This window comes from Amblyomma mixtum, chromosome 3, assembly GCF_055824585.1.
Source record: "Amblyomma mixtum isolate Tamu chromosome 3, ASM5582458v1, whole genome shotgun sequence".
Classification (NCBI taxonomy): Eukaryota; Metazoa; Arthropoda; class Arachnida; order Ixodida; family Ixodidae; genus Amblyomma; species Amblyomma mixtum.
Window position 1 is genome coordinate 168,787,370 of NC_143014.1, and position 14,112 is coordinate 168,801,481.

The window sequence follows — 14,112 nt, forward strand, 5'->3', positions numbered from 1 at the left end:
TCGGTTATCCAAAGTAGCATTGGCAGGGAGGATAATCCAGCACTGGGCCCACGTTGCCAATGGCCCAGACAACGCGAAAGGAGTCATTAACAGTCTGGATGACAGCATCTTCAACTCAGAAATCACCAACAGCAGCAGGCATTAAAGAACCCGTGTCGCGGAAAATCTGGCATCGGCGTCATTGACTGTGGGCGAAAAATTTACAAAAAAAATCTCCAGAGAAGCAACCTGGGAGGCAGGTGGGCCACCTAGGTCATGCGACCTTGTGGCGTCATCACAACCTGCCCACACTGGTGGTAGTACCTGCCATTGCAGGGCAGTGATGCTTCGCTTAACCGCTGCACCACTGCACCATTGCGTCAGGAGTGGCATGAAGACACCCAGGGGTCTATGGATGTGAAGTAGATCGGTTTGGTTCGGTTTATGGGGTTTAACGTCCCAAAGTGACTAAGGCTATGAGAGACGCCGTAGTGGAGGGCTCCGGAAATTTAGACCACCTGGGGTTCTTTAACGTGCACTGACATCGCAGAGTACACGAGCCTCTAGAATTTCTCCTCCAAAGAAATTCAACCGCTGCGGCCGGGATCGAACCTGCGTCTTTCGGGTCAGCAGCCGAGCACCATAACCACTGAGCCACCGCGGCGGCGGATGTGAAGTAGAGAATGACCAATTGTGCATATATGGGAATTAACCTATTATGCTATTGCATCATATCCTTAGGGCGGAGCTTCAGTGTCCCCTCTAATTTTTATGGCTGCCCAACGGCTTAGACAGTCCCGCCCCATGATGGTGACCTTCAAGGGTCCAAAAATTCCTACCACCATCAACTCCATCGTCTGGAGGATTTCCCTGTTCAAAAGAAGATAAGTCCAATGCAATCCTGCTTCTGCCTTGGCCACTCCATCGACGTATGCCCATCCCGGGAGGATGGCCACATGTGCACCATCTGCAGCTAACAGATCAGCACAAAAGATCCAGAATAGCATGACTACAGGCCCTACTGCCGCAACTGCCATGGCGACTACATCCCAACGCACCCAAAATGTCCAGCAAAGCTAACAAGACTCGAACCAATCACTCAACTGCTCAAACTTCCACAACCAAAGAAAGCCTATAAACTCAGGGCCTTCACAAGAAACCGCCATCAGCAAACCAAGCCCCAGCTGCAGCACAGATCAAACCGCACAAGGTCCTCCATCAAAGCAAGTGAAGACTGGCAACTAACACAAACAAGACTGATACAGGAGACCAGTAGTACACTGAAGTGCTGAGAACTGCCGCACACACGGCCACCAGAGTCAGGCAAAGTGCTGATGGTCTTGGCAAAACAGCACCTCATACAGAGCCTAGCAACAATGCTGGAAGCCATATCTATCCTACAAACCAAACTTGAACAAGTAGCAGCCACCATGGCCAGGCTGGAACACCACCACCCGCAACTTCCGCAGGAACCGCCCGCATCAAACCATTTTCTAGAATAAGCGGCTGCACCAAAACACGATTGTGACGACGACCTCATCATATGGCATTGGAGTTGCTAAGGATTTAGAGAGAAAAGGGGCCTTCTGCAAGAACTGTTTGCCTCCACATGCGCGCCACGCGCTCTAGAACATAGCAAATCTCAGTACTCCATTTTGTCTGCGAGTGATTTAATCGACGACCTGTGCAACAACGAGCCTGAAGATGTCGAAAGACGCTCAAGATGAGTCAGTTTTCACATCGGTGATGATGGAAACCAGCCTGAAACACAGGTGGCCGCACTCCGATGCACAACTATAGGGTTTCCAGTTATTGTTTTGTAGCATGAATACTGTTCAAGATAGAAATGATTTTTTTTTGCAGATAGTGGCCAACAGAGTAACAAACATTTTTCATATTTCAGAAAATTTTTAACATTCTTTCTTTTTGAATACAAATACGTTTTTAGCAAATAAAATTTTTGTTGCAACATGCAATTTGTTCTTTAAACTTATATGAATAGAAAGCACCTTTATTCACCTCTGTTTTCGGGTATTGCAATAAATATTGAAGGCAATAGTTTTTACAGAAAAAAAATGTACTGAAACCTTCAGAAAATGGCCCTTTCCACCATGGTACGGAAAGAGTTAATGACATCACCCAACCAACAAGGGAAAGAAACAGTGCTGAGTCGGACACCAACCCAGACCAGAGTTTGCACAAGGGTCCGACACACTGCATTGGGCACAACACACACGAAACTCTAGGAAGTGACCACTGTATAGTCTAAGATTAGGGTACACACTCAAGGCTGATGATGATGAATTCTTTTGGCGCAAGGGCATCTGTGGCCAAAGAACGCCATGACACAAGGTTTCTTTCTTCTACTCAAGGTGGCGTCAAAGACCCATTTCCCAAGCATTTCACCCTAAATAAGCTCAGCACCAGACCAGGGGACAGCTTGTACTTATTGCATCACCAGTGAGTATCCGACAGCACTGGGGATTGAACCCTGCACCTCCCACATGCGAGACGGATGCTCAAACGACTATGCCACTGCTGTGGTACACACTCAAGGCTGCCGCAAATGTATCCAAAACAATCGCAGGGCACACACTACCAACTGGACTGACTTCAGCCATACCCTAGAAACGGAAGACATACAAGAACTACAGACAGGCCATTGGCTTCATAAGCTAACAGAAATTGCCGTGCGCAACACGAAAGCCTCTTTAAGGTCTGAAGAAGCCCCACAAATCGACTCACATCTTCTTAAGCCTTTGGTAACAAAGACAATGTAATAAACGGAAATGAAAAACAGAAACGCCAACTCAGAAGCCAGATCCAGCAGACTACACAGCGCAACTTTGTCAAAAAAGTGGCTCAAGGTATGTGACCAAATTAATGAACAGTTACAGTCGCCAAGAGTGTGTGGCTCCTCTTCAGGTTGCTGCTCGGACAGACACCAGAGAAGCATACCCTAGACAAGCTCATGCTCCAAACTGTATCAAGTTCACAAGACACAAAGAAATAAATCTTTACAATCTAGCCCATCAGCCAAGAACAAGACGACCTCCCTGAATATGGAAAAAAACGAAAGCAGATCTACGATCATCTACAGACTTGCACATCAACTACGTTCCCTTCCCCAGAACCAAGAGCCAAAGAGTGCTCCATTTCTAACCCCAAGAAGATGGCCACACTAACGCCTGGATGAGCGAAATACCCTAGTTATCACAAATACCACACATGCTGCAAAGAATAACTCCTAGAAACAGGGGAGTTAAGGAGAAGCAACCGAAACATAATAGAAGTTTTGGTATACTCCAGAATCCTGTACGAGTACCCGTACATGCACCTGAACACCACCCAAACAAGAGCTAACACAATCTTCAGAAAAATCGCACACCTCACACTAGGAGTAACTGGCTTCGCACCCAACCTACCTGGTAGAAGCCACGGACCTCTGACATTCTACAGGAACGCTCCATGATGGCTCGACACGCCATCATGTGAGAGCCCGACGCTCTCACATCAAGGCAGACACCTTCTCCGCCACTTAAATGCTGCCGCCACACATCTACCGTCCATAAAACCAAACCTACCTCCTCCAAGGGAACACATCCCCAGTATATTGCTCTGGACCACATACCTGCATGCATGAACTTCGACAACTACAAAGAGCGCAGAAAGGCGTACTGCTACAGCAAACTGAAACCTCACTACCCAACACCTGCATTTATTACAAGGATGCCGGCCACAGGGGAGAACTGATGCATATGACCGCAGTATCTAAAAACTGACAACACGAATCTATGCCTAGACGTACCTTCTACTACAGATGGTGAACCAATGGCCATCATGGAGGCCATTATAATCCCATTACAGCAACACGACAAGGTCCTGTACAGAGGGGCAGTCAAAATGCACGCTGGGCCTTTCAGCAAAAGCAAATACATCTGCATTCACATCACATCCTCCGCCAACATATGCAACGGAACCAACATGTCCAAATCCTCACTCAGTGGATTCCTGGCCATCAAGGTGTACCGGGGAACAAGACACGACCTACATCCTACCTCCCTCAATGACTGCCTCACTCCTCAAACCCAACCCTGCATTCCCATTCTTCAGGATCTTGTCCAGCACGTCCGTAATGTGCTAGGTGAGACCTGGTAGATGACCACAATACTGACAAGCCCCAGACAGGGGGCTGAACACTTAATAAAATTTATTCACTCTCTCTCTCCATTTTGTATGACCAACTCAGAGTTCACAGTTTGTAATTGTCACATCATGCCAGTCATGACAGACAAAGTCAATGCAATGTTTCAATGGTCGAATTCTAGGTACAGATAATGCAATGTTCACTTCAGGCATGCTAATGATAGTCTACTCAAAAATGATCACAGTAGCCACATGGTTTTTCCTCTAAAATGATATTCTATACTAAGATGATTTGCAGTCGTTCCTTGTTACCAAAATTAAACTAATGGCACCAAAAATGCAAAAGTATGCATAGGTGAACATTTAATGCAGACAATGAAGTTTGCATTCAAACACTACTGTGGAAGAACGAGGTCTGTCAATGCACTGAAGCTTCCAGCACAACACTGGCAACAGTGGCAAAAAAAAAAGTGAGAGAACAAAAAAGGGACATCACAAGTGCTGACCTCCAACTGGAAGTTTATTCATGAAACAGCAACACACACAAAACCGTCACATAAAAAAAGTCAGAGGACATTTGAAAGGGCACTACCCAAACAACCTAACTCTCATTCTTGCCACTGCACTGCATAGTTAGGCCCCTTTATATTCAGGTAAAACCCAGTTTCATCCGATTCTTTCCCCTTGATCAGATTTAACAGAAATACGGTTAAAACCAATTTCTACCGGTAAATGTGCCTCATGGTTTGCCACTGTACAAAGGTGAAGGCAGCGCACATCTTGTGCTCCTTCAAGGAGTGCTTTCAATTAATTGCTGGCAATTTTAAACACATCTTATAGCGTATGTTACTTACGGTACGGCTTAATTCAAGGATATGTTAAAGTATCCTGTCAAAGCGAGAAGCCAAAGCACATGCACTGACCAGACATATTCTTGGAATCATTCCAAGCCTTTTGTGCATGTAAAATGGCCGCTGCGATGTTGAACATTATCGCAGTTTGTAAACAAAGGCAGGCATGTCTAGCACAGATGCGAAAGTGCTGTGTGCTGTGCACAAAGATGGTAATGCATGTGACAAAATAATTAACGAGAAAAAAAAATCTGATTCAATAAACAGTTTCCTCAAGCAACCTGTCAATTCTGGATTATGAAAACAGTAATCAACAGATGGAACCTTTAATGTCCTGTAATAAGATGAACTGTAATAGGCTAAGAGTAAGCGATGAAAGGCTAGTTGGTATGACATGATTACAAAACATAAAACTGAGCAGGGGACAAGACACAGGAGAAAAGTAAACAGGACGAGCTCAGAGCTCGTCCTGTTTACTTCTCTCCCGTGTCTTGCCTCCTGCTCAGTTTTATGTTTTGTAATCATGTAATAGGCTTCGTTAAAAATAAACCAAAAAAGCCTTAGTTATGCAACCTTATGTTGAATAACCAAATTTGTACCAAATTTCTCATTAAAAAAAAAAAAAGCCTGATTTGGCCCCCTAATTCAGGAAAAAAGATTCAAATCCAAAAACAAAGGCCCTATGAATAGCGTCCTCAGAAAATCACCTTTTTTGTTTTGTTTATTTTGTTTGGCGGGGGGGGGGGGGGGGGGGGGTGCGTGATGTGGGCAGGTCCAGAAAGAAAGGTGCATTGACAGTTCTGAAATAGTTTTCCAGTCTAAAATCAGCACTTAGTAGTTGGTGTTCCTTTTTCTGTTTTTTTTTCACCTTCTTTACTGACGAAATCTGACCACTCCATCCAAGTTTATGCGTTGTTACAATTTTAACTGTGCTGCTCTGACAAGCACTTCTTGAGATTAACTGTACCAAAGTTACGTGCATTAAGCAACAAAATGAAAAAAAAAAAAAAAACCTTCCGCCGCCACTGCCACCACTGGTGGTGGAATGGAGCCCTCTCCCATTACACTCACGGATGGAAATTCACACCAATGACAGCTACATGTGTGCAGCATGCAATGTCATGGAGAGTGCAATTCTTCAGCGTGTAGTACATGTAAGATGATATTTTCAAGCAGCAAAATGATTTAAAGCATTGCAACATGAAAGAGCAAAGTACAGAGTACAAAGTACAAAGTACAGAGCCCTTTAGCAAAGTACAGTTACATGCCTCAGCACCCTGAAAGATGGCTCACTCTTTTTTTCTCCTCCACCCACTCACTCACGAGGGTTGAAGAGTGCGTGAATGTGAGTGAAGCAAAACAAGTCCACACATGGGAGCGCAACACAATATATGCTAAGTCACCATGCATCACAAATGACACAACGAACCACTTTGACAATGCAAGTATCCCTGGACAAGAGAGATGTTTCATATGCCCAGCTCAGCTGTGCTTTAACTAATAATAATGATGACATGAAATGAAAAATAATAAGGCTTTCATAAATAAGCATAGCGGTTGCCGCAGTAACTGCAAGTATGAAATAATGATATGTGGATATAATGTCCAAAAGCTGCACGTAGGCTACAAGGGACAACATAGCGGAGGGCTCTCGATTAATTCTGATGACCTGTCTGTGTGCTAAAGTCTAAAGGAATACATAGTTGAACACTTAAAATAATAAGAATGTGCTAATGTGATAAAGCAGTGAGCTAAGCTTTTAGCTACGCTTCTCTTAGCATGGCACCCACAAATTTTAGAAAGTATTGGACACCCAAATGCACGCCAGTGGAAGCTAACAGCTACAACGGAGAATGTCTCAAGAGTTCCCCTGCTTATGCCATACATTCAGGACATACTAGGCAAGTGCCACTGTGGCTGAAAACATAACCTTCTCACCCAACCTGTAACATGCATTTTGTATGAAGTCCTCTTGATTGCCACCACTATTGCAAATAAAGTTTCTAGAAATGAAATGGTTTCTAACCAATGTATTGAGCTTTCCTGCACACCTACAAACTTGAAACTGTTTATCTTAAAATTCTTCAATCAAGTTAATAATAAACAAGATAGTTGCATAGCTTCACCTGAAATACAAAAGTACAAGAAATAAGCAAAATTCTTACCCAAATGTCTGCTTTTGTCGTGATGAGTTTCCCGCTATAGAGCTCCACCATCTCAGGCGCACGGTAGGCTAGCGTTGTATACCTGAAAGACAAGCAAGATGACAGACATGGAGGCTAACAATTAGCACTAGTCATAAACCAAACGTGCCGCAACATACTGGCAATGTTACCATGAACAATTTACCAAATCAAAACCTCCCTCTAGTTTAAGACCAAAGCAAAAGTTGTTAGTGCACATATGTTCTTCAATAAAGCTTGAACTAAACAGAAAAAATAGTGTTATTGGTTCTTGTTCCCAATAGAAGAAAGAGGATCCATATATCAATGTACTCTGCTGCACAGATCAATATACCATTAACACATTATGCACTTAATCCAATCACATCTGTTGCATCATTTTATTAGTGTGCACATTTCCAGTCCTGTAGTGGCCCTCGCAAACAAAGTACCAGTACTTTGTACCGCTGCCCAGAAACAGCTTCTCAGATGCCAAAGCTCGCTTTGCAGCTGTACTAACTGAAGTCTGACATCACACATCTGCAGTGCAAATAAAATAAAAGGCTCTTGGAGAGATGCAAGAAACACCATTTCCTCCAAACACACTGAGCATATTGCTCCTTGATCCCAAGGATTTGAATGAGTTTGTGAAGATTGCTGCAGTGACCACTGGTATTTCCTTAGAATAGGTTTATGGTAACGTCCCAAAGCGACTATGGCTATGAGGGATGCCGTAGTGGAGGGCTCCAGATAATTTAGGACACCTAGGGTTCTTTAGCGTGCACTGACATCGCACAGTACACGGGCCTCTAGTATTTCACCTCCATCGAAATGCAACCATCGCGACTGGGATTGAACCCGTGTCTTTCGGGTCAGCACCCGAGCACCATAACCACTGAGCCACTGCGGCGGCCTAGTTCCTTAAAATAGCTGCATCAAGTAAAGAACAGTTTAAAGGATACACAAGTCATGAGCTGTTCAACTATCCCCAATGACATTTTAATGTTATAAAATGATAGTAAGTAACATGCATGTCATGACAAAATCTGCCACCAATCCATATTTGTAGTGCTGAGTTTTTGAAAAAAAGTATTACCCCAGTAGCAATGCTTTATCATGGACTGCATGCACAGCAACATCCGGCCGCATTGTACAAAGACTGCAACAGCCCATTGCCAGGTTTGTACTTACTTAAAAATGGTTAGAGAGGTTAGAGGAATATTGCTGCTAGAAGTTAGAGGAATATTGCTGTAACCTAACACTGTCGGCAATTTTTAAAAATAGGCTTTAAGTTAAGAGCACTTTTTTCGGCACAGCATTGTCAGCGGTGTAGTAGAATACATCTAAGACGTGCCAACAAGCAGGCTGGTTAACTAATACTTAATAGTTAACTTTTCAACTATTACTGTTAGACTCCTTATTTATTAAGAGGCTTGCAGCCTACCATAAGTAATATCCATGTCAGTTTTTAGATATTCGAAAATGTTATTCTCGTTACCACTGCTGTGTAAGCAATTTTGGTGCCACACACGGGCGAAAGTGAAACAGTGTAGCCAGAAAGAGCACTAGCCACACCTACGAGCAAGCATCCCACATCGGCGCGGGTGTCATGTGCTTTTTTCACAGCGCTGTACTTGGAGCGGTAAGCGGACAGAGAGCACGTGACAGAAGCACCGATGCGGGATGCCCACTTGTAGGCATGGCTAGCACTCTTTCTGGTCACGTGGTATTGATTTTGGATGTGTGCACGCACAAAAATTGCTTACAGAGCAGTGGTGACGAGAATAACATTTTCAAAAAGCACTGACCTGAGAGACTCCCGGCATTTCTTGGAAAGAGCCTCTGCACGAGCGCACCTCTCTATGTAGGTGCGTTTCTTCTGTGTAAGTATGTTTTCGGTAAGTACACAGTTTTCAAATATGCTATGAGGAACACGGAAAGCACCAGTGTGGACAGGAGAGCGACGAGGAGACACAGTGTGCGTGCAGTGCTCGACTGTGTGAGTGCATGAACAATATGTGCGACTTTTGTCAACATGTATTCTAGCCTTGTAAGTTTTCCTAGTAAATATAGCCTTCTGTTTTTTACCACATGCGCATTTGTCTATTAATTTGCAAGTTTTGAACAGGTGAAACACCCCACATATTATCAAAATAGCAATGGCCGATATAAAAAAATGAGATTAAGAGAGGCTAGAAAAATTCAAGCCTTTGCCTTACTTACCTACCTGGGCAATTTTAGTAGCTACGATTTATACATATTAAACAAAAAAAAAAAGGTTTTATTATATTTGCTTATAGCGAACCCAGAGCTACTTAGAGTCTTTTATTTATTTATTTATTACAATACCTTCAGGGCCCCAGTGGGGCGTTACAGAAGGGAGTGGTTAAAAAAAGTATAGACAATGCAGCAAAATGAAAACAAAAAGTAAATGCAAAATGTAATGTAATACAGCAAAGCAAGAAAAAACGTAAGCTTGAACAAAATACATATCAGATTAGGTAACAAAACAGCCTAGTCAAACACATAGTTTTCCGCGGCATTTTTAAATAAACAGGTGTCAGAAATATCGGCAACCAAGGTCTTCAGAGCCCAGAGCTATAGTTACTGGGCTAAAAGAGCAAGTCAACTACCATAAAAGTCCAAACTATGACTGGTCTGGCCTTAAGGTAATTTGTATGTATTGCAGCAATATTTCACACAGTGCAAGATTCAAATGCAGTTTGTCAGTGGTGGTAGTTTACACCTTAGAAGTTAACCTACATGCGAGATGAGTCAGTGAAGGCAGATTGGACCACAACAACTCGTTTGTTTACCTTGCAGATTTTACACACCAGAAAGTTGCCGAGCCTCTTGTGTTAGTACGCAGAAATATTCACTAGTTAAGCAAACAGCAAAACTAAAGGGTACCAATAAAGGCATGCTCACTTGAGGATCTCCTCCTCAACAACTGCCACTCCCTGAGTCTGAGGGTTGAGACTCTTGGCTGTGGCGCTGCCAAAGTCGCACAGCACATAATGGCCAGAATCACTGATCAGAATGTTTTCCACCTGAAACACCAGAAAAAGATCAATACAATGGGCACACCCCACAGTGAAAACTGTCCCATCTAAAAGACTCATGTTATGTTGGTCCAGAAAGCTCAAACAATAATATACAGACCACAAGAGAGATAGGAGAATTGTGTCCTATTTTTCCACGAGTAAGCTGTTCCCATTTTGTCCCTCGCAGCATGTGAAAGTGCAATGGCAGCCAGCAGTCAAAGAGTGTCTAAGCATGGCAATACAGAACAGGAGAGACCCTAGCAATTTCAAGCCACAGTAGCACTACTTTCAAGCCATTTCACAGCATCTCTGCTTATTCAGAAGTCACTGTGCAGTGCTAGTGCTGCTGCAAGCACACTGGTGTCAGACAAAGCAACGAGCACTGCACACCATGCGATTTAGGAGACGTCGCTCATGCTCAGGGCAAGTGGTCACAAAAGATCAGTGTGTGCAGCTGACGCACCAGGAAGATGCCCACAGCAGGCCAAAGACAAAAGCTTCTTAATATCAACACAGAATACACACCTAGGCACATCTGCAATTGCGAGAACATTATACTCACAAGGTAAATTTATTGAGCGAGTAAAATGGGGACAAAGTGCTAGATTTCTCCCCAGTTGTCCCCAGCCCCTCATTTCTGTGGCAAGGAACATTGCAACGCTCATCTAGAACTCTTTACTTCACAACAAATATGCCTCAAATTACTCACTGTGCACACCGTTGCACATTATTCAGAACTCAGCTGCACATCACATCACGAAAGAAATGATTACCAGAGACCAGCTACATGCGCAGAACGCTGTACCAGTCGTTCACGTAACCTAGCAAGCCACCTCATCATGAAAATGGCCAGCCATTAGAGTAGAGAAATGGCCTGCGGTGGGGAGCAGTGGCAGGTGCCAGCAGTGCCTCCACTGCAATCTGAAAAGTGTCTATCTCCTTTTATTAGCTTTCCTACACATCTTCACTTACCCTACAGCTCTTCTTACCTAAAATTAGGCTAGGAATAAGGTGTGATTTGGAGTCCCACTTTATCTTAAATTCAGTTTTGAGTGCCTGAACAGCATTTTAGTTTGCTTTACACCTCCTTCCCTCTTCTGTCCAACTATGAATAGCTGGACAGTCTGCCCCCAACCCACCTGTGCAAAAGGATGAAGCCAGTGGCAATTTCTATATTGTGTCACATTTGCAGCGGCCATTTATTATACATTTGCATAAAACTAGAATAAAAATATGTTTCAGAACAGATAATGTGATGCACGTGAAAACCTCTATAACTATACTGTAACCACACCACAATTTAGCTCATGATGACGATAAGCATGAAGTGCAAGCTAATAACAAGACCACCTTGAGGTCCCTGTGCACAATGGGTGTCTGACAGTGATGCAGCCGTGACACAGCTTCACAAATGTCACAGAAGATCTTGAGGACTTCTTGCTCCGAGAATCCAGAATGAAGCTTATCATTCATCAGCTGCAGCACATGCCCTGCACATGGGTAAAAAACAAAAGAATGCCAATATGGGGGTACACTGCTAACAATCCAAATGTAACCATGCAGTCGTTATTTCTTGCCCACGCAAAACTGGTTCACTAAAATACAGTGCACTAATACAGACAAGCACCGGGTACAACCATATCAATGCAAAAGGTCTGCATTCTGTGAGTAGACATGCTACTCACAGGATGTGACGTTTCAGCTATCTACGGTGACGTCATTGCAAACAGGAAAAAAAGTCCTACACCCAAGAAAACATTATTCTTAACAAGCATCAATGCTCTGGGAACTGTAGACTTCCAAGTAAATCTAAGACAAGGCCTATAGTGCAAACACAGTTAAAGGGCAATAAAGGAAAACATAAAAGAAAACAAGTCACGCTAGACTGGAGATTACCCTTCAGGAATACTTTCAGCTTCTTTCTGCACAAGAAGATGACTTCATTTCAGTGGGAATTTCACACCATATGCAGTAAGAGGAATCGACATTTTCTGCTCCCCCTGGGCATAACAGGGGATAATATAACAAGAGGAGGATCCCAGACCCACACACACTGCTAAACGCACGGCATTACTTCATGACATCAAGCAATACAATCAGGGTAAAATTATAATCCTGCGTATCACACAGCTTGAGTTATAGGATTTCAAGTTGCCACTCCAGAAACAAGAAAACAAATGAATACAAACTTCTCTTCCAGTTTCTGAAGCGGCAACTTCAAAACCTCACAACTCAACTTCTAAATAGGCAGAATGATAAATTTCCCCCTTATTGCATTCCTTGATGTCGAAACAAAGCAATGACATGCATTTAAGCAAGTTCCCTGTAGCAAATTTCTTATATGCTCCCTCCAAAGGACTTGCACAACATACTGCATACGAGCACAAGGACTTGTTTAACACGAAATTAAATGACTTTTGCAGAATCAGCACACAAAATTGCATATCTTCCGTAGTGGGAATGGCCAAGAGCATTTTGGAACCCGCTATGTAGCAAGCAAAACTTTAATCTGAAGCAGCTTCCTCCTATTTTGCAGCATGAGCCCGATACTGAGAAATAAGATGAAAATGCCAATATAGAGGGCGTCTCAACTAACTTGTGCCACAGTTTAGAAAATGACGAGCTCCACGAAGATTTCAATGAGACAGGGTTGTAGGCAGTCGTCTTAGCCAGGTCTGCTTATTTTTTTGCCCAAATTTACTTACAGAAATTTCCTGAAATACTTCGGTGCAAAAGTTGCCAAGAATGTTCATAAACGGCCATTTCACTTGTTTTCTTCATTATCACTTTCACGCACTGATCTCCTACAGTCTTTTTTTTTAAACTTAAAGCCCACAAGATTTTAAAATTGGCATGTGAATGCGCTTCTGTTCAGCAATGTTGGCACTCTGAAACGCGCTCCAATTGAAGGAACTCAGTTCGGGAAATCCAGGCTGAATAAAAAGACCCCCAGTCACAAGGATCCTCCCGTGATGAGTGCAGCCACTTTGCTTCTGCCATTTCGAGGCATGGCACAGGTTTCTTTGCCATCGAACGCGGCCATGCCTCTTGTGACGAAGCGTATTGTTGCACATGCATGGTCCTCGTCTTAAGAAGCACAGTTATTTTCCTCCGCTTTTCGCATGCTTCGATGCTTCTTCTTGAAGTATTCGGGACGAAGGGACTTGGTTCGAACTTCCTTGCACCGTAACATTATTCAAGCTCATGTGGTGACAGGCATTCGGCAATGGCACAAGCTCGCAATCTTACGTGCACATGTGATCTGGTCGCCGTATGTTGACCCACGGAGAATTCCACCCCATCATTGAAAGTGGCTCAATTTTAGTTGACTCTTAAGTTTACGAACCACCTTTCTAAGTTGAAAGTTCAAATCAACGTGGTTCTACTGCACAAACAAGCCGGAAGCATGGATGTTGACTGTGCTGTAACAGCGAGTGCGAATTAAGACTGAGCTCCATGTATGCAAAAAAGTAAGCGACGCGACGACGGCTGGCTGTTGCTCCGTTTCCCACCGGCCAAGCTCCATGCGTTGCAACAACGCAAACGCAAAATGGAGACAACGATCAGTGTTGCTGGCACAATACACCGCAAAGCTGTTTGCGCCTATAACAAGAGTCACATTATTTGCAAGGATTAAAATTTTGGGCAGAAAAATGCCAAATAAAATGTGTTTACAGCTTTGTCATTGCATGTCATTGTCACGGGCACCGCTATGTTGCCTGAACGATGCTGCCTGAACGTGGGGCGCACACCTGTTTGAACCTCGCGCACTTTCTGACGCCAAACGACACATACTCACTAAGCCTAGCAGCACTATAAACACAGAAGCAATCTGAAAATCTGGGGTGTTTTATCGCTAAAATTTTGTGGTTGAGGCAAGTTCAGACAAAGCGAAAGCTTCGTGCGCATTTAGTTTGCTGTGAACGTGGG

The 14,112-nt window shown here is 43.6% G+C and overlaps 1 protein-coding gene across 3 annotated transcripts in view; it reads right to left on the reverse strand.

The window, feature by feature from the left end:
* The window catches only part of Nak (Numb-associated kinase), an 89,102-nt gene that overhangs the window by 61,723 nt on the left and 13,267 nt on the right, over positions 1 to 14,112 (reverse strand). For all 3 annotated transcript variants that reach the window (XM_089581868.1, XM_089581866.1, XM_089581865.1), the window contains exons 4-6: positions 11,533 to 11,672; positions 10,067 to 10,188; positions 7,142 to 7,223 (exon numbers count right to left, since the gene is read on the reverse strand). In XM_089581868.1, coding sequence (XP_089437994.1) covers positions 7,142 to 7,223; positions 10,067 to 10,188; positions 11,533 to 11,672 — 344 coding nt within the window. The remainder of the gene's footprint in view (positions 1 to 7,141; positions 7,224 to 10,066; positions 10,189 to 11,532; positions 11,673 to 14,112) is intronic.